The sequence below is a fragment of the Strigops habroptila genome, chromosome 8 (genome assembly GCF_004027225.2).
Source record: "Strigops habroptila isolate Jane chromosome 8, bStrHab1.2.pri, whole genome shotgun sequence".
NCBI classification, from domain to species: domain Eukaryota; kingdom Metazoa; phylum Chordata; class Aves; order Psittaciformes; family Psittacidae; genus Strigops; species Strigops habroptila.
In genome coordinates this window covers 1,108,985-1,135,155 of record NC_044284.2, presented here as the reverse complement: position 1 = coordinate 1,135,155, position 26,171 = coordinate 1,108,985, and the positions used below count along the sequence as shown (strand labels likewise).

The 26,171-nt window shown below is 40.0% G+C and overlaps 1 protein-coding gene across 1 annotated transcript in view; it reads left to right on the top strand.

Moving 5' to 3' along the window:
- LOC115611631 (hornerin-like) overlaps positions 1 to 26,171 on the top strand; it is an 88,390-nt gene that overhangs the window by 44,272 nt on the left and 17,947 nt on the right. Inside the window, exons 14-55 of the mRNA XM_030494867.1 lie at positions 1,005 to 1,043; positions 1,705 to 1,722; positions 2,243 to 2,278; positions 3,518 to 3,556; positions 4,496 to 4,525; positions 4,777 to 4,809; positions 5,462 to 5,491; positions 5,774 to 5,806; positions 6,469 to 6,498; positions 6,782 to 6,814; positions 7,483 to 7,512; positions 7,796 to 7,828; positions 8,494 to 8,523; positions 8,775 to 8,807; positions 9,456 to 9,485; positions 9,737 to 9,769; positions 11,094 to 11,126; positions 11,528 to 11,560; positions 12,213 to 12,242; positions 12,519 to 12,551; positions 12,755 to 12,790; positions 13,135 to 13,176; positions 14,123 to 14,155; positions 15,453 to 15,473; positions 15,724 to 15,762; positions 15,877 to 15,918; positions 16,101 to 16,136; positions 16,253 to 16,282; positions 16,599 to 16,637; positions 17,253 to 17,282; positions 18,481 to 18,519; positions 19,039 to 19,080; positions 19,272 to 19,313; positions 20,176 to 20,211; positions 20,728 to 20,769; positions 23,284 to 23,325; positions 23,428 to 23,466; positions 24,332 to 24,373; positions 24,476 to 24,514; positions 24,647 to 24,691; positions 25,149 to 25,190; positions 26,027 to 26,062. Coding sequence (XP_030350727.1) covers positions 1,005 to 1,043; positions 1,705 to 1,722; positions 2,243 to 2,278; positions 3,518 to 3,556; positions 4,496 to 4,525; positions 4,777 to 4,809; positions 5,462 to 5,491; positions 5,774 to 5,806; positions 6,469 to 6,498; positions 6,782 to 6,814; positions 7,483 to 7,512; positions 7,796 to 7,828; positions 8,494 to 8,523; positions 8,775 to 8,807; positions 9,456 to 9,485; positions 9,737 to 9,769; positions 11,094 to 11,126; positions 11,528 to 11,560; positions 12,213 to 12,242; positions 12,519 to 12,551; positions 12,755 to 12,790; positions 13,135 to 13,176; positions 14,123 to 14,155; positions 15,453 to 15,473; positions 15,724 to 15,762; positions 15,877 to 15,918; positions 16,101 to 16,136; positions 16,253 to 16,282; positions 16,599 to 16,637; positions 17,253 to 17,282; positions 18,481 to 18,519; positions 19,039 to 19,080; positions 19,272 to 19,313; positions 20,176 to 20,211; positions 20,728 to 20,769; positions 23,284 to 23,325; positions 23,428 to 23,466; positions 24,332 to 24,373; positions 24,476 to 24,514; positions 24,647 to 24,691; positions 25,149 to 25,190; positions 26,027 to 26,062 — 1,473 coding nt within the window. The remainder of the gene's footprint in view (positions 1 to 1,004; positions 1,044 to 1,704; positions 1,723 to 2,242; positions 2,279 to 3,517; positions 3,557 to 4,495; positions 4,526 to 4,776; positions 4,810 to 5,461; positions 5,492 to 5,773; positions 5,807 to 6,468; positions 6,499 to 6,781; positions 6,815 to 7,482; positions 7,513 to 7,795; positions 7,829 to 8,493; positions 8,524 to 8,774; positions 8,808 to 9,455; positions 9,486 to 9,736; positions 9,770 to 11,093; positions 11,127 to 11,527; positions 11,561 to 12,212; positions 12,243 to 12,518; positions 12,552 to 12,754; positions 12,791 to 13,134; positions 13,177 to 14,122; positions 14,156 to 15,452; positions 15,474 to 15,723; positions 15,763 to 15,876; positions 15,919 to 16,100; positions 16,137 to 16,252; positions 16,283 to 16,598; positions 16,638 to 17,252; positions 17,283 to 18,480; positions 18,520 to 19,038; positions 19,081 to 19,271; positions 19,314 to 20,175; positions 20,212 to 20,727; positions 20,770 to 23,283; positions 23,326 to 23,427; positions 23,467 to 24,331; positions 24,374 to 24,475; positions 24,515 to 24,646; positions 24,692 to 25,148; positions 25,191 to 26,026; positions 26,063 to 26,171) is intronic.

The following is a 26,171-nucleotide window of genomic DNA, read 5'->3' as shown; positions in this document are numbered from 1 at the left end:
TTGTTGGTAGTTGACTTAACTATATATAAAACAAAATTCCATACATGTTTATGGTGATTTGCTTTTAAAGAGTTAGCATAGTGATTGCAAGGTACTGAGGACTTTTAAGGATATAGGTTATGGAGTTATTATTCAGATGGGGCTGGAGAATGAGTGTGGCTCAAAGCAAGTGAAATCAATAGAATTCATATTACTGTATTTGACTGATAATATTTACATGGACTGTTCCTCTCAGTTCAGCCCCCAGGAAGTGCAGGGCTAATTCGGTGGTGTATTTACACCATTGTGTATACGTAATGTACCCATTCATGTCCTCACAGATCTAGTTTTTCATTTAGTTTCCCATTGTTCTAAGAATTCAAAACATACTGATAGATTATTTTTTGTAATAACTACTTCTAAAAGCATAATACTTCTCCCTGGTTTATACTAGAATTCTTCTGATAGCACCAACTCTCCTCTTTCTTTTTTACACCCCTGGATAATAAAAACTGTTTTCAGTTAAAAAAAGTAAAATATGGTGGGAAGAGAAGCTTCTAATTAGACAATATTAAAACCTTTACAGAAGTTACTGCTATTGCATTTAGCTTCATTTTTTTGAATGAACTCCATATGAAGCCTTTTTTTAGCATAATACTGAATAAAGAGAAAAGAAATTGATCTTCCATTTTGAGGTGGAAAGTTGAAGATCAAAAAGGACACACAGTATATGCCAGTCGATATGGTACAATACATGAAAACCTGCTTCTGCCTATACAGCTGAGTCCTTGTGTGATGGGCAGCGTGTTTCACCTCCTTATACTCTTGCATATACATATATATTCTTCTTTGCTTGCTAATGTGCATTAAATGTGTTTATAAAAATAATATTTTATAAAAGTGATCTTCCATAGCATTATTATTAGAGTTTGTAAATTTAGAGAACTCTGTTCTTTTTCCTAACATATTGAACTATTGAAGTAAACTCTATGATGAATAAACACCTTTCTCTGATTCCTCTGTAGGTAGTGGTCGTGGCCAACAGCAACCCTTTTCCACCTGTGGTAAGCACTTTTTCTCTACACTGCTCAGAATTTTGACTCAAAAAGCTTTGAAATATCATCAGGCTTAATTTGTGAGAAAGATTCCTGGTGTACGGAGACAACTCTTTGACAGGCTTAGTTTACCCCAGGTGCATAGTTATCTTCAGGGAAAGCCAGTATTAAAATAACTACAAGACTCATGGTGCTCTGATTGCTATCAGTATTTGCAGAGATACTGGATTAGCTGCAGATTCCAGGTCTCTCAGTGCATACAGTCTCTGTTCCTGAATAGTTTGGTTGGTTTTTTTCTGTATCTATTGCAATTTTCTTTTCTAAATTCACTTCTAGTCTCATTTTTAAACTATTCAATTTCCACTCTGCTCACTTGGAACTCACACAGTCAGTCAAAACTAAATTTAGCCTGAAGGTGGTTAAAGAAAGTTTGTATGATGAAACATTCAATATATATGTTTTTCTGATGTCTAGTTTCTAATCAAACATCTTATTTTTCTAACCTGAGTGAAGATTATGATCCATTTGTTCTATGCTATCCTTCCTATATCTTTCTTTCACATTTGGTTGTGTATTGTATCCAAAAGATAGGGCCTTTTTTCTGCTGCAATGTCCTGTTTGGACAAGCCCTTGTACAAAATAACTAAAGGTTGTTTTCTTTCACTTGTAGCGTCACACCTACCCCCAGGTAAGCAGACTTTTATGATTTCTATAATAGGAATGTGGTTCTTATGGGATCAAACCAGTTGCCTCAGGGTAGTGTCTGCTGCCCTTTTACCCTCATTCAGCAAACAAATGACTGAATCAGTAATTGAATTAGTCTGTGTGGTGATATATGTCCAATGCAGGTGACAGTGAGACAAGTCAGTGGGATGATGGTTTCTTAAGCTTCACTCACCATATCTTGAAAAGCCAAGCTCTCTGGTTGTGTAAAGAGGGCATAGCCTCTGCTCTGCTGCTCTCTCCAGAAACTGCAATAGAACCAAATGCACATGTAGAAAATTACTTAGTAGAGAGCTGAGGATAAAAAACTAGTTTATTGCTGGGTGTTAACACTTTGATCCTCAATACATCACATATACAACCTCTCCCTTTATTCTCCCAAGCAAACCAGTACAACTTTGTGTTTTCTGTTTAACTGCATTGCATTTAAACAAGTCAAATTCTGTGTTGTCTGATGTGAGGTTTTGGTTTATTTTTTCTTTCAGAGTTTGGGAAGTTCTGCTGCTAGGGTCGTTGTACAGGTAGCCATTCTTTTGCCATTATACTCAAGTTTTAACTGAAGCCCTGTCTCAGTAAAGTAATGATTCATCTCTTTGGGAATAACTATGTATGAATACCTCATGGGTATCTTAGATATCCACAGTCTACAGTGGCGGAGTAGGGGGTTTCTGTGGTTACAGCAAAGTGATATCTTACTTGGCTGCTGATTAAAGACCATTGCATGTTTTCTACAGCCACAAAATATGAAAACCTCTGTATGTTCATTCCGTAGTGCTCTCAAAATCTGTGAAATTTAATCAACTCAGTCTACTCAGGAAGGTGCACAGAATTCTAGAACTAAAGTTTGAATGTTATTCACTATTAAATCAAATATGCGTAAATCCTAACCTGGACAGTTCCATGTTCACTTAAACAGTCTATTTTTAAAATGGAAACAACTAGTTTAGTAATATGGCTATCACTCTGGAGTATTTTTACTGGGTCCTTTGCAATTTTAACCTACCTACAGTTCTTCAGAGTTTAGGCTTTCCTTCCTTCATATGATAGTCCTTCAGACTGTAAAACAAATTCTCCCTTCCATTGGAAGATAAATAGCAGGTTACCACAGCTGAAATTTGTCTTTTGAACATCAAAATGTATAACATTAGATTCTTCCATAACTACTGATGAATGCTGGCAGAGAAAGGAACAAGATTTCCTTGTTATTTTCTTTCTGAATTTAAATGTAGAGTGTTTTGACTACACAGGTTGAATATTTTCAATGTGTATATAGAAATAAAGCTGAAGAATGTGATAGCTCTCATAATCCACATACTTCCTGGGAACTGAAAATTTTCTTCAGTGACATTTCCAGTTCTTGTTTTGACAAAGCCTTTGCCATAAGCTTGTTGCTTATTCATGAAAAAATCAGTCATAATATGAACATAAATGAATGAGTTTAATGGAAATCTGTGTGGTACATTTGAAGGGCAGAATTATTTAAACTCACTTGAAATACCATGATATAACATGACAACATATTATATGATCAATTTTAATTAAGGAAATGACATCAAGATGTATACTTTTAGGACTATATTTAGGAAGGATCTTTATATACTGAAGTATTGAATATTGTAGCACATGGAGATGACATAAATAAAGTAAGAAAGGGCATAAGGAACTCATTCTGGCTTTCTAGTAGATATAAGGAGAGTTGTTTCTTAAAAAGTCTTATTACAGAAGTAATTTCTTTTAAAAATTTTTTGGTCCCTGTGTAGAGTGGACAAAGACCACAAAGCAGCAGTACGTACGTTCTGGTAAGTGAACTTATTTCTGTAGACTTCGCTAAAACAGGGCCAACCCAACCTGGAAATTAATTATTTCCTTCATTTCCAAATGTATTTCACAGGGTGCCGGTATTTCTATTTCTCTGGGTTTTGTTCATAAAATTGTCACCTGGTCTTGTTTTTCAACTATTTTTGATTGAAATGCTCATAAATGTATTTCCATTTGTGGTCAGTTGAAGTGGAATGTCTGCATTCCACTCAGTGTGTTCCTCTAAAAGGGGCATAAAAGTCATGGCACTGAGAGGAAGTGATTCTGGGCTCAGTATCATACCATAAGTCCTATACTAGTAGATTCACATCCCGTGTATATTACATCTCAGAGAGTTGCTTGTCCATAGTGTGGAAAATGGAGGATCATAGAGTCAAACGTACATGCAATGTCTTTCAGCCTTACTAAAAGCCATGCAAATAAAGCTACTTATGTGGAAACCAAGTGTGTGATTTAACAAATACTACCATAATGATAACAGAAATTGTTGCAGAGGAACACATTCATAGTATGAGCTCAGGTATGAAGGATCTTCAGAATACCTTCCATTTGGGGGCAAAAAAAAAGAAAAAAAAAAAGACAAATGTTTGTCAATATTCTCTATACCACTACACGCAACCAGGAAAATGTTTCACAAGGGCAGGTATGACTTCTAGGGGTCAAAGCTCAGGGAGACAAGTACTCAACAGCACAAACGATCAACATGCAAAAGGTTGGCAGTCTGCATCTCAATTCCATTCAAGGCTTTCACTGAGAACAGGGCAAGCTATTTGCTGCACAGATGCCAGCACCGTACTCTGTCTGCTTTGGCTCAGGATGAGCCTTTCTGGGAAACCCTTCTGTAGCTATACTTTCATAAACATTATGCTCTTTGTAGAAGCCTCTTGTCAAGGTGGTAATTACCTTTTTCCTTTTTACAGACTCCCCAAAGCAGCCAATACTCTGGCCAGGTGAGACTTCTTTCCTGAAATGCAATGAGCTTTTCCCCAGGGTCCTGCCTTGCAAATGGGCTTTGGGGTTTGGCTGGGCTTTTTCCTTCTTGGTGTTGCTGAGTGGTCCTTGGTTTTGGTTTGTGCCACTGAGTTACCTTGAAGGAAAAAGAACGAAGCACAGAGGACCTGTTAGTGGAAATGGGCTGTTCTGTTGCAGCTCTGCTGACACTACAGCTTTGCTCACAGCTGGGTTCTTGTCTTTCTTACAGGTCTCCCGGCCTCAAAGTGTTTCCTACAGCCTGGTAAGTATCTGCCCATCCACAGTCAGAACGCAGCACATGAGCCAGTGGAGTGCCGTGGCACTGCAAAAGCACTCAGCAAGCTCTCACAATTCCAACTTTCAAGGGCAATTCATGTGAACATTTGTCCTCTCACACTCAACATACTTCCTTACCTGGAATCCCAGCACATGAAATCATTGCACTCAGCATCATTGTGAAGGCCAGGAGGAAGTCTGAGCTCTTCATACTGCCCCACACAGCTTTAGGGTGTAGTTGCTTGCTCTTCCTGAGGCAGGCTGGATCCGTTACAGAAGGGGAGCACCCATGTGTCCTTGTCCTAGTGTGGGCCAAGTTCCTGGGGCAGTAGCAGTTCTTATGGCCAGGGAAGCAAACTGGCTATTCTGTAGGAAGTTCTTCACTGACCTCTCTGTGACCAGCACCACTGGCAGGTTTTTGAGAGTGTTTCCTTTGGCAGCTGCATCTCAATTCCATTCAAGGCTTTCACTGAGAACAAGGCAAGCAATTTGCTGCACAGATGCCAGCACCCTGCTCTATCTGCTTTGGCTCAGGATGAGCCTTTCTGGGAAACCCTTCTGCAGCTATACTTTCATAATCATTTTGCTCTGTATAGAAGCCTCTTGTCAAGGTGGTAATTACCTTCTCTTTTTTACAGACTCCCCAAAGCAGCCAATACTCTGGCCAGGTGAGACTTCTTTCCTGAAATGCAATGAGCTGTTCTCTAAGTTCTCCCTTGCAAATGGGCTTTGGGGTTTGGCAGGGCTTTTTCCTTCTTGGTGTGGCTTAGTGGTCCTCGGTTTTGGTTTGTGCCATTGAGTTACCATGAAGGGAAAAGGACCGAGCATTTTGTATATACTGAAATGTATATTGTATATACAGAGCAACTGTTAGTGGAAATGGGCTGTTCTGTTGCAGCTCTGCTGAGATTACAGCTTTGCTCACAGCTGAGTTCTTGTCTTTCTTACAGGTCTCCCGGCCTCAAAGTGTTTCCTACAGCCTGGTGAGTATCTGCCCATCAGCAGTCAGAACACAGCACTGTACCAAGTGAAGTGCCATGGCACTGCAAAAGCACTTGGCAATCGCTCACGATTCTAAGTTTGAGGGACATTTTATGTCAATATATGTATTCTCCCACTCTATCCACGTGATACTTCCTTATCTGGAATCCCAGCACATGAAATCATTGCACTCAGCATCGTTGTGAAGGCCAGGAGGAAGTCTGGACTCTTCATACTGCCCCGCACAGCTTTAGGGTGTAGTTGCTTGCTCTTCCTGAGGCAGGCTGGATCCGTTACAGAAGGGGAGCACCCACGTGTCCTTGTCCTAGTGTGGGCCAAGTTCGTGGGGCAGTAGCAGTTCTTATGGCCAGGGAAGCAAACTGGCTATTCCATAGGAAGTTCTTCACTGACTTCTCTGTGACCAGCACCACTGGCAGGTTTTTGAGAGTGATGTTTCCTTTGGCTGTTGCATCTCAGTTCCATTCAAGGCTTTCACTGAGAGCAGGGCAAGCTATTTGCTGCACAGATGCCAGCACCCTGCTCTGTCTGCTTTGGCTCAGGATGAGCCTTTCTGGGAAACCGTTGTGCAGTTATAGTTTCATAATCATTATGCTCTGTATAGAAGCCTCTTGTCAAGGTGGTAATTACCTTCTCTTTTTTACAGACTCCCCAAAGCAGCCAATACTCTGGCCAGGTGAGACTTCTTTCCTGAAGTGCAATGAACTTTTCTCCAGGGTCCTGCCTTCCAAATGGGCTTTGGGTTTTTGCAGGGCTTTTTCCTTCTTGGTGTGGCTTAGTGGTCCTCGGTTTTGGTTTGTGCCATTGAGTTACCATGAAGGGAAAAGGACCGAGCATTTTGTATATACTGAAATGTATATTGTATATACAGAGCAACTGTTAGTGGAAATGGGCTGTTCTGTTGCAGCTCTGCTGAGACTACAGCTTTGCTCACAGCTGAGTTCTTGTCTTTCTTACAGGTCTCCCGGCCTCAAAGTGTTTCCTACAGCCTGGTAAGTATCTGCCCATCACCAGTCAGAACACAGCACTGTACCAAGTGAAGTGCCATGGCACTGCAAAAGCACTTTGCAATCGCTCACGATTCTAAGTTTGAGGGACATTTTATGTCAATATATGTATTCTCCCACTCTAACTTTATCCACGTGATACTTCCTTATCTGGAATCCCAGCACATGAAATCATTGCACTCAGCATCGTTGTGAAGGCCAGGAGGAAGTCTGGACTCTTCATACTGCCCCGCACAGCTTTAGGGTGTAGTTGCTTGCTCTTCCTGAGGCAGGCTGGATCCGTTACAGAAGGGGAGCACCCACGTGTCCTTGTCCTAGTGTGGGCCAAGTTCGTGGGGCAGTAGCAGTTCTTATGGCCAGGGAAGCAAACTGGCTATTCCATAGGAAGTTCTTCACTGACTTCTCCGTGACCAGCACCACTGGCAGGTTTTTGAGAGTGATGTTTCCTTTGGCTGTTGCATCTCAGTTCCATTCAAGGCTTTTGCTGAGAACAGGGCAAGCTATTTGCTGCACAGATGCCAGCACCCTGCTCTGTCTGCTTTGGCTCAGGATGAGCCTTTCTGGGAAACCGTTGTGCAGTTATAGTTTCATAATCATTATGCTCTGTATAGAAGCCTCTTGTCAAGGTGGTAATTACCTTCTCTTTTTTACAGACTCCCCAAAGCAGCCAATACTCTGGCCAGGTGAGACTTCTTTCCTGAAATGCAATGAGCTGTTCTGCAGGGTCCTGCCTTCCAAATGGGCTTTGGGTTTTTGCAGGGCTTTTTCCTTCTTGGTGTGGCTTAGTGGTCCTCGGTTTTGGTTTGTGCCATTGAGTTACCATGAAGGGAAAAGGACCGAGCATTTTGTATATACTGAAATGTATATTGTATATACAGAGCAACTGTTAGTGGAAATGGGCTGTTCTGTTGCAGCTCTGCTGAGACTACAGCTTTGCTCACAGCTGAGTTCTTGTCTTTCTTACAGGTCTCCCGGCCTCAAAGTGTTTCCTACAGCCTGGTGAGTATCTGCCCATCAGCAGTCAGAACACAGCACTGTACCAAGTGAAGTGCCATGGCACTGCAAAAGCACTTGGCAATCGCTCACGATTCTAAGTTTGAGGGACATTTTATGTCAATATATGTATTCTCCCACTCTAACTTTATCCACGTGATACTTCCTTATCTGGAATCCCAGCACATGAAATCATTGCACTCAGCATCATTGTGAAGGCCAGGAGGAAGTCTGGGCTCTTCATGCTGCCCCGCACAGCTTTAGGATGTAGTTGCTTGCTCTTCCTGAGGCAGGCTGGATCCGTTACAGAAGGGGAGCACCCATGTGTCCTTGTCCTAGTGTGGGCCAAGTTCGTGGGGCAGTAGCAGTTCTTATGGCCAGGGAAGCAAACTGGCTATTCCATAGGAAGTTCTTCACTGACCTCTCTGTGACCAGCACCACTGGCAGGTTTTTGAGAGTGTTTCCTTTGGCTGTTGCATCTCAATTCCATTCAAGGCTTTCACTGAGAACAGGGCAAGCAATTTGCTGCACAGATGCCAGCACCCTGCTCTGTCTGCTTTGGCTCAGGATGAGCCTTTTGGGGAAACCCTTGTGTAGCTATACTTTCATAAACATTATGCTCTGTATAGAAGCCTCTTGTCAAGGTGGTAATTACCTTCTCTTTTTTACAGACTCCCCAAAGCAGCCAATACTCTGGCCAGGTGAGATTTCTTTCCTGAAATGCAATGAGCTGTTCTCTTAAGTCCTCCCTTCCAAATGGGCTTTGGGGTTTGGCAGGGCTTTTTCCTTCTTGGTGTTGCTGAGTGGTCCTTGGTTTTGGTTTGTGCCACTGAGTTACCTTGAAGGAAAAAGAAGCAAATGCAGAGGAACTACTAGTGGGAATGGGCTGTTCTGTCGCAGCTCTGCTGACACTACAGCTTTGCTCACAGCTGAGTTCTTGTCTTTCTTACAGGTCTCCCGGCCTCAAAGTGTTTCCTACAGCCTGGTAAGTATCTGCCCGTCACCAGTCAGAATACTGCACATGAGCCAGTGAAGTGCCGTGGCACTGCAAAAGCACTCAGCAAGCTCTCACAATTCCAACTTTCAAGGACAATTCTTGTGAACATTTGTCCTCTCACACTCAAAATACTTCTCTTGAATCCCAGCACATGAAATCATTGCACTCAGCATCATTGTTGAAGGCCAGGAGGAAGTCTGAGCTCTTCATACTGCCCCACACAGCTTTAGGATGTAGTTGCTTGCTCTTCCTGAGGCAGGCTGGATCCGTTACAGAAGGGGAGTACCCATGTGTCTTTGTCCTAGTGTGGGCCAAGTTCCTGGGGCAGTAGCAATTCATATGGCCAGGGAAGCAAACTGGCTATTCCATAGGAAGTTCTTCACTGACCTCTCTGTGACCAGCACCACTTACAGGTTTTATAGTGTTTCCTTTGGCAGCCTGCATCTCAATTCCGTTCAAGGCTTTTGCTGAGAACAGGGCAAGCTATTTGCTGCACAGATGCCAGCACCCTGCTCTGTCTGCTTTGGCTCAGGATGAGCCTTTTGGGGAAACCCTTGTGTAGCTATACTTTCATAAACATTATGCTCTGTATAGAAGCCTCTTGTCAAGGTGGTAATTACCTTCTCTTTTTTACAGACTCCCCAAAGCAGCCAATACTCTGGCCAGGTGAGACTTCTTTCCTGAAGTGCAATGAACTTTTCTCCAGGGTCCTGCCTTCCAAATGGGCTTTGGGGTTTGGCTGGGCTTTTTCCTTCTTGGTGTTGCTGAGTGGTCCTTGGTTTTGGTTTGTGCCACTGAGTTACCTTGATGGAAAAAGAACCAAGCACAGAGGAACTACTAGTGGAAACGGGCTGTTCTGTTGCAGCTCTGCTGACACTACAGCTTTGCTCACAGTTGGGTTCTTCTCTTTCTTACAGGGCTACCGGCCTCAAAGTGTTTCCTACAGCCTGGTAAGCATCTGTCAGAATACAGCACATGAGCCAGTGCAGTGCCATGGCACTGCAAAGGGTCACAGATTGTAATTCTTTTTTTCCCAAATTATACTGATCTCTTTAGAAAGAACAAACCTGAATCCATTTCAAATCTTTAGTTGTTAAAGTGACAGTTGTGTTTTTAATGGATATCTGCTGGACTCATGAGTTACTGTTGCTGTCTGATATTTTCTGTGGGTATGGAACTTTAAAATTTATGGTATAGTCTATTTGCTGTTGTTCTAGTTGATTTACATGGTACAAGACAAACTTACAGTCAGTTCTTTGCTGTCTCCTTTGGACTTAATACAGAGAAACAGTGTTGAAGAGCTAAAGAATATTGAGTTAGGTCCTTAGCTGCAGGAAGATTTGGTCTTAAAGCCTGCAGATGATGGATGTTCACGTCCCTTTACAATTTTTATGTGAATTAAAGCAGCCCTATGATAGCTCTGAATTTTGTCAGGATCTTTATGTCAGATCGTAGAAATACACAAGATAATTCCAACTCTTTTTAGTAATCCCTGTCTTCATAGCTCTCCCAGAAAGCTGTTGCACAGGTCTGAAGGTACATGAAACATCTGCTTTTATTTGACATTCTATTAAAGGCAGATTGCTTCAGCAGCATATAGTTACCCACAGTACTGGCATCCTTGACTAATTTATTTGACCTGCTACTTTTAATTGCATTGTTTCCATTTTGTGAATCTGTATCTTTTTGTCAGATTCTTTCTTAGTTTTTTTCAAATTATTTTTCACCTTTATTTTCCCTCAGAGGAAGGGAATTGTGCAAATGTGGCCCAAAAATACAAGTGCAGGAGACCAAAAGTTGTGGATGCCCCATACACAGCCGGGTTGGATGGGGCTTGGAGCAACCTGGTCTAGTGGAAGGTGGTCCTGCCCGTGGCAGGGGCTTGGAACTGGATGAGCTTTAAGGTCCCTTCCAAACCAGTCTGTGACTCTAAGATTCACTTACCATTAACCACCTATGCCCAATGTCTTAGAACAGCAGGCAAAAGAAACACAACAAGAAAATATTGTGTCCCTTGACTGTGCTGGAAAACCATTATAATACTAGAGTCCTGCCTGAGGTAGACATAAAAATACTCTATGATTGTCATTTGATAAATACTGTGTGATCCGATATTCATGCAGAATTAAAAGATTAAAATAACTCCAGTAAAGCAGCAAAGACTGTACATTCTCTGTCGTATTCTGGGTGGTTTTGTCCACAAAGAGACAAGATTGAGAGAGGCATCTGCTTCATAAATACAATAGTTATGAATCACTAATTCCTTTTTTACAGGGCTCCCGGCCTCAAAGTGTTTCATACAGCCAGGTAAGCATCTGTCAGTACCGGTCAGAATACAGCATTGGAGCAAGTGGAGTGCCATGGCACTGCAAAAGCACTTGGCACTCGCTTACAATTCCAACTTTGAAGGACAGTTCTCTTTTTATAGGGTCCCCAAAGCAGCCAGTACTCTGGCCAGGTGAGACTTCTTTCCTGAAATGCAATGAGCTGTTCTCTAAATCCTCCCTTCCAAATGGGCTTTGGGGTTTGGCTGGGCTTTTTCCTTCTTGGTGTTGCTGAGTGGTCCTTGGTTTTGGTTTGTGCCACTGAGTTACCTTGAAGGAAAAAGAACCAAGCACAGAGGAACTACTAGTGGAAATGGGCTGTTCTGTCGCAGCTCTGCTGACACTACAGCTTTGCTCACAGCTGGGTTCTTGTCTTTCTTACAGGGCTTCCGGCCTCAGAGTGTTTCCTACACCCTGGTAAGTATCTGCCCATCACCAGTCAGAACACAGCACATGAGCCAGTGGAGTGCTGTGGCACTGCAAAAGCACTCAGCAAGCTCTCACAATTCCAACTTTGAAGGATGTTTTCCCTGAACATGTGTCCTCTCACACTCAAAATACTTCCTTACCTGGAATCGCAGCACATGAAATCATTGCACTCAGCATCGATGTGAAGGCCAGAAGGAAGTCTGGGCTCTTCATACTGCCCCACACAGCTTTAGGGTGTAGTTGCTTGCTCTTCCTGAGGCAGGCTGGATCCATTACAGAAGGGGAGTACCCACGTGTCCTTGTCCTAGTGTGGGCCAAGTTCGTGGGGCAGTAGCAGTTCTTATGGCCAGGGAAGCAAACTGGCTATTCTGTAGGAAGTTCTTCACTGACCTCTCTGTGGCCAGCACCACTGGCAGGTTTTTGAGAGTGTTTCCTTTGGCAGCTGCATCTCAGTTCCATTCAAGGCTTTCACTGAGAACAGGGCAAGCTATTTTCTGCACAGATGCCAGCACCCTGCTCTGTCTGCTTTGGCTCAGGATGAGCCTTTCTGGGAAACCCTTCTGCAGCTATACTTTCCTAATCATTATGCTCTGTATAGAAGCCTCTTGTCAAGGTGGTAATTACCTTCTCTTTTTTACAGACTCCCCAAAGCAGCCAATACTCTGGCCAGGTGAGACTTCTTTCCTGAATTGCAATGAGCTTTTCTCCAGGGTCCTGCCTTCCAAATGGGCTTTGGGTTTTGGCTGGGCTTTTTCCTTCTTGGTGTTGCTGAGTGGTCCTTGGTTTTGGTTTGTGCCATTGAGTTACCATGAAGGAAAAAGGACTGAGCATATTGTATATACTGAAATGTATATGCAGAGCAGCTGTTAGTGGAAATGGGCTGTTCTGTTACAGCTCTGCTGAGATTACAGCTTTACTCACAGCTGAGTTCTTGTCTTTCTTACAGGTCTCCCGGCCTCAAAGTGTTTCCTACAGCCTGGTAAGTATCTGCCAGTCCCCAGTCAGAACACAGCACTGTACTAAGTGAAGTGCCGTGGCACTGCAAAAGCACTCAGCAAGCTCTTGCAATTCCAAATTCAAAGAACATTTTCTATTCTAGAAAATACCTGAAATTCTATTCTAGAAGATTGCCTAGTAGGGCAACCAGCTTTGTTTCCAAATGAATTCTTGACTTTCTTACAGGGGTCTCAGCCGCAAGGTAGCAGTTCTTATGGCCTGGTAAGCATACCAGTCAGTATACAACAGATATGTGATGTTCCTTTATATGTATTGAGAATTTTATGGGTTTTTTCTTGAGATAATACAGTAAGTTCTCATTAGAAGTTGTGAACTTTATTTATATGGGTCTGGTAACTATAGGCTCATTGATACAGGTCCTTCCCACTTATGGAAGTACTTCATAATGAAACAGTCAGTAGGATGTCCCTGGTCTTCTACCTTTTAAGCAATCAGGCAGCTAAAGTGCTTTACAGTTTTTGCTGTATTTGAAATGAAGAAAAGGAATATTTGGATTACTGAGCTGCTCTTTTTTTCCTTTTCTTTCTTTTTCTTTTCTCTGACAGGGTTCATCTGGTTATTCAGGTGGCAGCAATGGTTGTGGACAAGTAAGTCCTCTTTCTCCACACTGTCTGAAAACTAGACCCAGCTTTTTTTGTAGTAGTAACATGTTTTTCAATAAGTTATCTAATGTTTGTTAGTTGGAATCTTTTGGTTTCATTCTTACATCGAAGCATCTAGCATAAAGATCAAGAAGCACTGATATTGTTGGTCATTGTAACCAAAATGAAGTGGCTTCTCCCATGTAGCGTTACACACAAAAGATGGACAAGTAGTGATTCATGTATATACGCAGCAAACAGGCAAAAACTTTGCTTGGGAATGATTTTTGGATGTTGGCCCATTTCGTTCCTACAGAAAGTGATAGGATTAGAGAGTGGCTTCTACGGATAAAGAATTGGATTAGTAGTTTTCATCCTGGTTCCATTTCAACTTCTGTATGCCTACAACAGCGTAAAGACAGTGCCTTCAGTGCTGGGGGAATGGTTGGACTTGATGATTTTTAAAGGTTTTTTCCAACCTAGCTGCTCCTATGATTATTGGGCAGCAGCCTTGCCTAAGATCTGTGATGGGTGAATCTAGTAAGATTCTGCGGTAGATGGTCACACAGCTGTAACTGTTGATTCCTAAATGGACTGTCCAAACCAAACCAACAAAACAGTTTACCTTTAGCAATGAAGAGGAACTAGGATGATACAGAGAGACTGTATCATAAAGCTGCCAGCCTAACTCACTTTCCATATGGCACACAGTAGTCCTGCTTTGATCATCTGTGTGTATTTGTCTCAGTGCTTGTGAGTATATGGGTATGGGAGTGACAGAGGGTAAAGCCACAGACTTAAAGGGTTAAATACAATTAAACTCACCCTCTGCAAAGTTTTATGTAGAGTTTCATTCCATTAATTCTCACATGGAAGTTTTAAGAAAGCTGACTACTCTGCACAAAAATGAAAACTGGGGCATTTACCTTTTGGTTTGTTTTTTTTTTAACAGGGTGTCTCCTACGATAGCAATCCCTGCAACCAGGTAAATGCTCTTCCTTCTCTTATTTTAAGATGCATTCAAAATTAGTTTTGCCACTAACTCAGCTAAAACCAGCTTCTGATTCATAGACTGTAAATCCATGTAATCTTACCAATAATGAGATTAGCACTTACTATCTTCCTATACACAGGAATATCACGTGGGCTTGGGGGCTATTCTCCCCTTTTTTCTAGCATTATGTCTGTGAAATATCTAGCTCTATAGGATACTAAGGCCAGATTCTGGAAAGCTGGAATTTTTGGTGCCGAAACTCTAAAAACCACTATCCTAAAAGATGTCTACTATGTTTAAAGAAACAATCTCTGTAAATGTTAGAAATTAGTAAGAAAACAGCAATAGATGATCTCTTTCTTTATTCACACTTCCCTTGATCCTTACTGATTTTTCACAAGAAATAGAAAAATCAGATAGATTCATTGTATTAGCAATATAAATATATTATATCGATAAATATACAAACAACATAGATGTTGCTATAATATATTATTATGTGGGATAGTATATATAGTATATACAATACACTGACGTAACTTGAAAGAATAATATATGATGTAGGTACATAACTATATTATTTTATACTAGCTTTTTTTTTTTAGTAAAGAGGAACTATTTCTTTCCGAAACTAAAGGAAACACTTAAATTTTGTACTAAAACCTGCTAGAACACTGACAGACAATACTTTTCATTTCATTTTCTTCTTCTGGATGAAGTCTCAGGCCCATTTTAGTGAATAGCAAATATCCCACTCATTTCAGTAGCTCAGGATCTCACTGTTCTTACGCATTTTTGACACTAATGCTTCTACGAACGTCTCTTTTGATTTCACTTGGAGAATTTACATCCCCCTTCTAAAGAAGGCTTGTTGAAACATACCAAGTGTTTTATTTTAAACCTTTTCCTCAAGGCCGCTGTATCTCCCATCTCACATCTCACATCTTTCTGTGTAATAATGGCACCAGGGGAGTTTTCCATTTGTAGAAATCATGTTTTCTACAGGACAAAAAAAGATACATTCTCTAGAGACTGTTCAGAATGAAGCTCATCTGTGTACTAGGCATTACTTAAAACTAAAAGTTTGTAGTTCCTTGACATAGGTATTATGTAGCATTTACCTTTGCGCTATTGGTGATCTATGTTCACTACATTAGACATCATATCTGTATTGCATACCTGCCTCTGCTCCTTACTCTTTCTAAGAAAGTATCATAGCTTTCATTAAAAATAAGGCATAGTTAAACAGGAAGTGTCAAAAGCATGCCTATTTTTGTCTCATTTACAGGATGGATCACAGGGTGGTCAGGTAGGCAGCTCTTTATTATCCATTGGTAAAAACCTTTTAGGCAGCTCTAATCCAGAGTACAGTTTCCTTGCTCATGAGGGTATAGACTCTTGCAGAGGCTTCCCAGCTCTAGCCTGCATCTCACTCTCTTCAAAAGGAAGGGTTTTTCAGCCCGGAAATTCCACTTACATAGAAAGCATTCAGCAACCTAAAAAAGCTACTGGTCAAATTCAGCTCTCCAGCATTACCTGTTGCTGTTTTGTTTTCACAGGGTGGATCATATTCCTTACAAACCTATGAGGGTAGCCAAGTAAGTACTAGATTATTATTTCCTCCCAGTGAGGCTTTGTTTCCCAGGTTCCACCAGGGATTATCAATATCTGATTTACAGCACTGTAATATTAATTCTATTTGGTTTTGTTAGCAGAGTGGATCACCATCCTCACAAAACAATGGTGGCAACCAGGTAGGTAGACCTTGATTTTTCTCCTGGTAAGAATTTTTGTCATATGTGATAAGCTATATAGATATCCAGAAAGTTGTATTTGTTCAAAGGAATCCTGGGTAATTGTTTATTCCAGCTTTACAGCCCCAGAATAAAATCACAGTTTCTTCTGAAATAGGGTTTATATTTGTTTGTTTTTACAGGGTGGATCCTACTCGCAAGGCTATGCAGGTGGCCAAGTAAGTAATGCTCTATTTCCCTGCTTGTTCATCGCTTCATACAAGCTTTAGCCTCTGCTCAAAATCAGGTTTCCCATATTCTAATTTTTTCTGATTTTGGTTTGTTTGTTTTAAAGGGTGGATCAGACACCTATTATGATAATCAGGTAACTAGTTCTTTCTGTCTTCTAGATACATATTATTTCATGCTAATCTTTGTAGTCCCTGCATCATCTTTCTCAAAGATGTACTAAAACATAACAGTTTCTGTGCTCTTTTTGTTTTGGATTGGTTTTGGTTTTTTCTTTAGTGGAGAATTCAACACTCCCTGTAAGCAACTGTGGCATTTATTTTCCTTATAAAGGATTTAATTTAATTCAGCTTTTTCTTTACACAAGCCTCAATTCTGTCTTGCAGAGTACAAAGTTTAGTTTTAACAATCCATTTTTGTGAGGAAATAACTGGTATCTAATGTCCTTCTAGGATTCACAAGGTTACACAGACGATAATGCTTGTGATGATGTGAGTATTCTTTCTCTAATATATTTTCATCAGAGTATTTTTCACGTAGATGAGAAAATATTGCACTACTAGATTCAGCCTTGTGAGCAGAATAATCCAGAAAGAATGTTGATTTCCCACACTAATAGCTGTTTGAGCAACTGCATATTTCCTTACTGAAAATTGTCATGTAAGTGTTGACAGATACATTTTATGCTTTTAAATGCATTTAGCTTGGTGAACTGAAACATGGATAAAGACTTTGGTGGCTTTGCAAGAACAGAAGACTTCACTTAAAACCTAAGAATACATTTTACAGTAATGTTCGGGAAAAAAAAAAGCAAGTCCAATAGACAAACTTTAACTGCATACAAGGAAAGAAAGAAGAGAGATACAGCGGCAGATATTCCACTGTTCTTCATGTTACATTGCTACTAATCTAAAGTAGCTGTTAAAATCTTTTTCAGACTGGAACGGTAGGATTTCAAACGGATTTAAGCAAGGCTGTGGGGAATATGAGCAACAAAGCATCATTTCTTTTTTATGTCTGTAAGCAATAGCAGAAAGAATGGGGTTTCTATAAGCTTACTGTATTTAAATAACTCTTAAAGAAGGAAATCATTTATTCTTTTCCAGAGTGACACCACCTATAGCGCCAATGTTCAGGTAAGTACTTTTTTTCTTCTGTAATATTCAAATTCTTATGATTAATGACAGTGTTAGTAACTGAGCACTTCGACATTAGTCCTGAGGGCCTCTAACCATATAGTGTGATTGCTTTGTAGTACCCTTCAAAAAGGTAATTAAAGAAGATATTTGATGATCCAGTTCTCTGTACTCAGTCTCTTCAAGCCCCTCTCAAGGCTGCTGGGCAATTATGTAAAACTGCACAGTAGTAACACAGGTTTTTTGTAGTACATGCAGTTGACTGGATAGTTATTTGGGAATTAACCATCTGTGTACATGAGGCATGTAGCCACCTCAAGCTTTTTCCACTTGTCCTCATTTAAACTTGTGTATCTGCTGGTGGTGTAAAGTAACATTTATCACCTGGTAATACTCTCTCTGTCAAGACTTTCCATCTGTCCTACAAGTAGAAACTGCGATTAACATGGATAGATCGTGACCAAGCAAATAGACTGCTGTGTAAATGAATTACATTTTTCCCTAATTCTTTCTGTTCACAGATTTTTAACGTTTCAGCCTCCTTTTGTTCTACTGCCCTCTAGAGTAACCTTCTGTCATCAGCCTCTTTCCTTCAGTTGCTAGCCAGATACTTCACTGCTTCATTATTTTCCCTATTTTTCCTCTCTAGCATTTTAGTACTGCCCCAAAAACGTACACTAGGAAGTAAGGAGGCCTTCTGAAAACCTCTTTTTCTTGTATTTGCCCTGAACGCATTGCATTAGGTTTAAGGTTCTGCAAACAGAAATCCTTCAGCAGCAATCCCTGTTTGAGTCTCATCACTTCCTCCTTTGTTCACAAAAGATATTGTTATTCCCTTGGTTATCCCTATCCAGTGCATATTGCTGGATTTCATTGTAAAAGAGTTTGCTTCTAAACATTCTCACAAAGGGGATGGGATTTAAACAAGACCAACAAATCATTATAGAGATGGCTTCTAAACCATGGTGGTTGAGCTGAGAGAGACTCTGCTCAGCAGGAACTTCTGCTGAAGGAGTGTGAAGGTGAAAACAGACAAAGAATATGGTTTTGAAGACTCTTACTGATAGTAAAATGATAGCTCTGGACATTTCCTGTCGGGAAATATGCCACCTTGACAAGTTTAAGTAAATCTTTGCTGAAAGTATTTTGTGGATGGCTGCATCTATAAAGTAATAACTGGCTTCTGGCTCCTTTACAGAGTTCTGGTTGTGCAAAGAAGAAAGTTCTTGTTGCCCGAGTAAGTAACATTTTTTCTTTTCTTTTTTTCTTTAAGGACAAAGTAAAATAGCTTGGCTATTTGCTCTTTGGGTGAATTTATGTTAAAGGAAGTATACATATGAATAAAAAGACATGAAATTCCTGCTGCGAGGTATAGGGCAGCTCAGATTCCTGTTCTTAAGGAAGCACATACAGAGTTGGTCCAAGCTAAAGTTAAAATCAAATGAATGTCATAAAACCAGAGGACAGCTAAAATTTTAGCTGAAGAAATACAGAATAGTGAAGTAAGAATGAATAATGTTTCTATTCATACTGCTCAGCATGTTGTGGAGGAGATATGCGTATGTGTATTGTATAGTTTCAAGTTAGACAAACAATGTGCATATAAGCTTTTATTTTATAATAAGGCTTTCCTACTCAGCGTACGCATTAAAGGGTCTGGAGTTGTTAGAAACACATAATAAGTTAAAAAAAAGAAGGCCTGTCACTGTTCATAGAGTTTTAATGTCCTCATAGTAAGTGTCTTTGGTTTTTACAGGATACATCACATGTTTTGAGCAAAAGAGCCTACGATGCACAGGTAAACCATTCTTGTCACTTTTTCTGCTGGTGTTACAGCTCCTTGGTGTATTACCTACAAAAAGAAGAATAAGGATCTAATTCCCACAACAGAGTATTCTGGTTAGGGTTAGGTAGTTTTTTCCCAATAGAACCATGTATTTTCACTTATTACCCTTACAGAAAAATGAGTCATTTCTTGTTTCCTCACAGAATGAGTCTTCTGCTTCAAATAGCAGCCACAGTAACCCCCAGGTAATAACAGTGTCTATTGCATGATATCATTGCAAAGGCTTTTCTGAGAAATCTAATTTTCATTTCTGAAAATTAGATTCCACTCCCTGATCTGTGCTGAAGGATACTATTTTGATTTGGCAGCATTTTCCCTATAATGTTATGATTTTGCAGTTGTAAATAATTACAATGGGGCCAGAATATACTGTCTCCTCATTCCATCACTGAGCGGGTAAGCATTGCAGGTGTTTCTTCTCATAACATTTTGTAAAAGTTGCTTGTAAAACAGAAAAGAAACAGGTTTAGAATCCTTCCCCCCACCACCCACCCCCATTTAGAATTTGGTAACAAGGTACATCTTAGTGATGACGTACCTTCTGTTACAAAAGTAGGGCCAACTTCCCATTGTGTAGATTTACGTACTGCTGCAGTGGTCTATATGTTATAGAATTATGTTGAATTTAACTGATCCAGAGTGACACCTGATTCTATTTTTCTTAATATTTTGTACTGTATTGGTACCCATCAGCTTCCCAGAGATCTGGAATCGCACTATGCCCAGCATTAGATGAAACACTAGCATAATCCTCTGTCTCTGAGACTTTGAAGCCTAATTCAATAGTACAGTCAGATCTCTGAGCTCCAGAGAGCAACAGTTTTCTTCATTAGTTTTCCTGAGAACCATTCCCTCTGTATTGTATCCAGTCACTAACTAAGTTTCTTCCAAATTGATATTTTCACAAGGATTCATAGAATTCTGAACAGATTGTTTGTTGGTTCAGGGAAGTAGTACAAAGTTTGTCACTTCCTTCACACTATATCATTTTATACATGTTAGATTCTGATAAAATGCTTCTATAAAAAATAATTGGATTCTTCACAGGGTGGATCATTTATTGCAACCCGTGGATCAAGTCAGGTCAGGATTTTCACTATTTTTGTCTAGTTTTATGCAAATAGCTTCCTGGTAATTGAAATAATTAAATTCAGGAGTCAGCCTTTAAGTCCAGTTATTTTGCATGGGGGATTGGTGATGTTATGCACTGAGTTGTAAATGAAGTGACCCTGTTCAGATTAAATTTATCTAAAATGGCTCTCCAAAACCACTTCATAACACTGCTTCAATTTCACATATGGTTTATCGGTGAGAACACAATGGTGATTCTCTGTACTGTTGACTACCCAGATAATTCTCTCTTGATGAGGCATCTGCAGGGACATAGCTCTGAGACATGTAGCATTAGCCTAGCTTCCAAAGCAAATGTCACAGACATAGAGCTGTGCTGTCCCCTCATTTGTTCTACATGTAGGAATGGTCACAGCTACTCTGTAGTCCCACAGTCTTTATTCCCCCGAACACAGTTTCACATCTGAAATAAGATTTTCTTTTAAACTTCCACAATCAATAATTATTTCCTTTTTTTTTCATTTATAGGGTGGTTGTGTTTGTCCTGATGGCAGCAGTGGTCACAGACAGGTAATTCTTTTTCTGAGTTTATACTTTCATCTACATAATGGAGTATTGTGAATTAATCGCCTAGTACGTATGGACAACATACTTACCCAACACTAGTATTGGGTAATGCTGAACATTATGGGTAATTTTCTTAGTATGGATAGAATTATATACAATGAAAGCATAGAATCATAGAATGGTTTGGGTTGGAAGGAACCTTAAAGCTTATCCAGTTCCAACCCCACCTCACACTAGAGCAGGTTACTCCAAGCCCCTGTGTCCAACCTGGCCTTGAACACTGCCAGGGATGGGGCAGCCACAGCTTCTCTGGGCACCCTGTGCCAGCGCCTCAGCACCCTCACAGGGAAGAGCTTCTGCCTTAGATCTAACCTGAACTTCCCCTGGTTCAGTTTGAACCCATCACCCCTTGTCCTATCCCTACAGTCCCTGATGAATGTGTCCCACTTTAACTGCACAATTACCATTTGGCCATTAACTTTTTGTAACTGTGCTTGGTAATGCAGGTGCTCTGACAGTTAACTGCTACGTGCTCATTGTTCATTACTTTCAAAATCCAGAGTCAATATGCTCTGTAGTAGCCACAGAATTTAATCCCATCCATTTTAGTTTTCTTGTCCTTCTCACAGATACAATAAAATTGTGACTAAAATGTCAAGATCTGATAAATATTTCAAAAGATAATTTCTTGAAACAACATTTAAACTATCCTTTCCCATGAAGAGAGTCACTGCAATTTCATGATCAGTGGCTCTGGATAAACTTTTCTCCTAGGCAATGCTTTCCTGCTAGGATAAAGCCCAAGGAATGCAATTACATGGGCATTAGAGTCTAGTTTTACCCAACTTCTAGCTTGGATTACCCAACTTGGATTTTAAAGTCACCTACATTCTACCTAATAACAGTTTTTAAAGCTTTTCTTGAAGCTGTATTTACATAAACCCATTTGAATGGTGTAATATTTTTGTAGTTTTCAAGTTCAACAAGAACCATATTGTCGATTATTATTTCTATAAAAAGCATGCTTTATTTAAACAAACCAATTGTGTAAAGAAATTACTGCTTCCTGAACTGAACTGTCATTAACTTTAGCATAGAGCAATAGTAATGTTGGTCAGGTAATAAAATACCGCCTCTTTCATATAATTGAGGCTGAGCAGCAATCATGACCTATGTGTTTTAAAATAGAGACTTTTCTATTGAAATACTTAATATTGAAGCTTCACCAAAGAAAAACTTTGTTGTGTTGTGTGGTTGTAATGCTGTATAAGCAAATCCATTTACATGGGGAAAGGTGGACGTCTTTATGCAAGTTTTCATTCTAACAGGGCCTTTTTCTTTGCATGCTGAAATAGTCAAAGCTATACATATTTAAACCATCTTGTGCCAAAGGAAACAATGGGTTTGCCTTATGTGGATCCTCAAATTCCTCATGGTGCAATTATTCCATTTTTTTCTCTAAACCTCATCTAAAGACAATATCTCAGTCTACAAGTAGTTTCTGAGGAAGCCATAGAATAATACTTCATCTATTTTGTATATAAAGGGGATGTGACAGTAATAGTGGATGTTATGTACTGGTAAATATTCTTCTCCTTTAAGTGAGTTGAAAAATCTGCTCTCCTAAACCCTATTTACAGTTTTTCAAAACATGATCAGGGTCATGATCATCTGTAACAATACAGAGTCTGCCAGGTATGACATAGGATTCTGGGATTAGAAAGAATAAAATGAAAAGTTACTAATACTTTGAGGTCTTTTAACTTGAATGAGAAAGTACCTGGTAAAGGTTTTTGTATCTCTAACAAAAATAGCCAGTGTTCTCTTCTAATGATTGCAGTAGTGTCCTCTTTGAAAGCTATATTTTGAAAGAACAAAAACTCAGAAACGGACTCACTCACTTAAATGTCTGTTTGCAAGAAAATAGCTAGTCTGTGTTTTCATTGCAGGGAGCCCCAGGTTCTGCACACAGCACATATTCTGGTAACCAGGTAAACATGCAGATAAATTGCCCTGTTCAGAAGCTCCATCTAAAACCTTCCCTGAAGAAGCAGCCAAATATAAACCATTATCCCGTTCTGTCTTCTGCACAGGGAGGGCCTTTCTTCTATCCTGGAGGATCCTATGGACAGGTAGCTTTTCTTCCTCCCTTACCAGGATAACAGAGACCTCCCATCATCCTGGTTCCTCCACTCCTGATATTGTGGGTGCTGTGACATACCCTCCATATGGTTGTTTCAGAGCAGATAACTTACATTAACCCTGCTGTAACCTAGTGGTGTGAGGTTTGACAGAGAACAGCACAGAATGGAATCTGCAGAATTCAGATTTTAGGAGGCCAAGAAAGTTACCACCAGATTTCTTCCACTTTAACACTATTGGACTTGATTTTTATTTAGGTACATAAAAGTTAGCTCAAAACTGGGAGGAAGGGTTTCAAAGTGAGAACTAGATACCCTGGTATTTAAATACTCATCATGTCTGCAAGAAAATAGCTTGTGTGTGTTTTCCTTTCAGGACGGCCAAGGTTCTTCCTACAGCTCTTACTCCGATAACCAGGTAAATCTTGTGGCCACTGTGCCTACACAGGAGCAGCCTGAAAGTCCTCCTTGAGAGAACTTTTCAACTACAAACGAGTAATTTTTAATGTTTTCTCTGCAGGGTGGTTCTTCCTTCTATCATGGTGGATCTTATGGACAGGTGAGTGTTCCTCCTCATTTGAAAAGGTAACAGAGGCTTCTGTTATTCACATTCCTGCATTCCCCATACAGCAGCTGTTGTGAAAGGTAACACCCAAGAATTAAATCAACCGTTTGTAATTTACACCATGAAGTCCATCAGAGGAAAATACTAAATTGTGTTTACAACTTCCATGAAATGATCTTTCATCCAGCTAAGAAAATTAGTGATAACAAGATCCTTGTTCTTTAACACTATTGGCCTAAAGTGAGAGTCAGGTCCATTGCTATTTACACGATCCTGTTTGCAGGAAAATAGCTAGTCTGTTTTCATTGCAGGGAGCCCCAGGTTCTGCACACAGCACATATTCTGGTAACCAGGTAAACATGCAGATAAATTGCCCTGTTCAGAAGCTCCATCTAAAACCTTCCCTGAAGAAGCAGCCAAATATAAACCATTAACTCATTCTGTCTTCTGCACAGGGAGGGCCTTCCTTCTATCCTGGAGGATCCTATGGACAGGTAGCTGTTCTTCCTCCCTCACCAGGATAACAGAGACCTCCCATCATCCTGGTTCCTCCACTCCTGATATTGTGGGTGCTGTGACATACCCTCCATATGGTTGTTTCAGAGCAGATAACTTACATTAACCCTGCTGTAAACTAGTGGTGTGAGGTTTGACAGAGAACAGCACAGAATGGAATCTGCAGGTTCCTTGCAGAATTCAGATTTTAGCAGGCCAACACTATTGGACTTGATTTTTATTTAGGTACATAAAAGTTAGCTCAAAACTGGGAGGAAGGGTTTCAAATTGAGAACTAGATACCCTGGTATTTAAATACTCATTATGTCTGCAAGAAAATAGCTTGTGTGTGTTTTCCTTTCAGGACGGCCAAGGTTCTTCCTACAGCTCTTACTCTGATAACCAGGTAAGTCTTGTGGCCACTGTGCCGACACAGGAGCAGCCTGAAAGTCCTCCTTGAGAGAACATTTCAACTACAAACCAGTAATTTTTAATGTTTTCTCTGCAGGGTGGTTCTTCCTTCTCTCCTGGTGGATCTTATGGACAGGTGAGTGTTCCTCCTCATTTGAAAAGGTAGCAGAGGCTTCTGTTATTCTCATTCCTATACTGCCCTTTGAAAGAAAGTATACTCTTTCTTGAGGGAACCAAAATAATCAACTTGGGTTTATTTTCTGTACAGGGTGGGTCTTCTGCCTATGACAGCAGCAGTGAATCCTATGGTCAGGTAAATAATGGATTTTTCTGTACAAAAAGGGTGCTGAGGACTCCTATATACAGCTGTATTCTGTATTTTGGCTCTCACTCTATTTTAATGAACATGGCTTTTTTCTTTGTGGAGTGAAATTTGCATCTACTTTTAACTAAGTAGCCTTAAAATTTATATGGAAGTAAAAAGCAGGATGCCTCCAACCATGAAAGCTTGTTCTCCTCAACAAAAATAGCTTTGAATCATCTGCAAGAATGAAGGTGTCTACAAAAGTAGAAATAGAATTTGAGTTTAAAATATGCTGAAGGAGTGGTTTACAGGGACATAACTATGAGTTGCTCGGTAGCCATTCTGATTAAGTAAATATTCACATTTTTAAAATCTCCCTACAGTAAGCATCAAAATATTTTATTTTTCTTAAAAAAAAAAACAAAGTCTGTTTGCAATATGAAAATGATTTATGTGTTCTAAACAGGGTGGATCTTCCACATACAGTGGTGCTGGATCTTATGGTCAGGTAAATGTTATTTGTCTTATACATCAAAAGCTTAAGCTCACTGTGTTGGTTCTTCTGTGCACTGGGTTCTATATCTCGGTTACTTTGAAGCGATGCCCATGGAAATGCCATTTTACTTTTTGCTTGCTTCTCCTTGTATTTACCCTTGTACCACTCCAAATGTTTCCATAATGGAGGGATGTGATGCACTATAAATACTCTCCTGCTAGCTATGCCACTGTGGCTATTCAATGCTTTAACTATTTGATTGTTTGTGCATCAGCTCATTCACAAATAAGGTATTTGTGCATTTACCTTACTTCTGCAGAAGCTGTTGCAAGTCTAGGGGCAAGCACATGCTCTATTTGAAGTCCGGATTTATGAATGTGAATGTCATTGTGGGATCACTCTGTTGGGACTATCTTATGTTTTGTTTAGCAGCACATTTTAACCAGCCCAAGTCATACCTAATTATTTATTAAAACTAAGAAGGCATATAATCCTGATTGCTTTTTCATAGCTGTGCTGCTACTTCTAGAGCAGGTTCTAGAAATAAAGCATGGATAGTGGGATTTCTGGATATAAAGAATGGTTCATTTTGCAAATCAACTTTATCCAGAATTTTTCCTTATAAAAACACACGTTTACCAGGAGAGTTGGGATTTTTTAACCTCTTTTGCTTAAGCAACAGGTGAAGTTATGTATTTTTTTCTTTTCTTATGCATTCCCTAGTTTAGGTAAAATAGGAAATTCTAAGCGTCTGGTTATTCTTATCCTTCTATTTTATATCTCCACAAGCAAGATCATGTGCGAGTCTTTTTTTTATATGAAAAGAAATGTTTTTCTTTATTTTACAGGATTCATCTTCCATAGGAGGCAGTGACAGTGACAATGTAAGTGTTTCTTCTCAAGTATAGCAATATCAGAATTTGCTACCCTTTTAAGTATCTAGGTGCTTACCTGGACCTTTACCTTATCTCATCGTCAAGAGCTCCTTCCCAG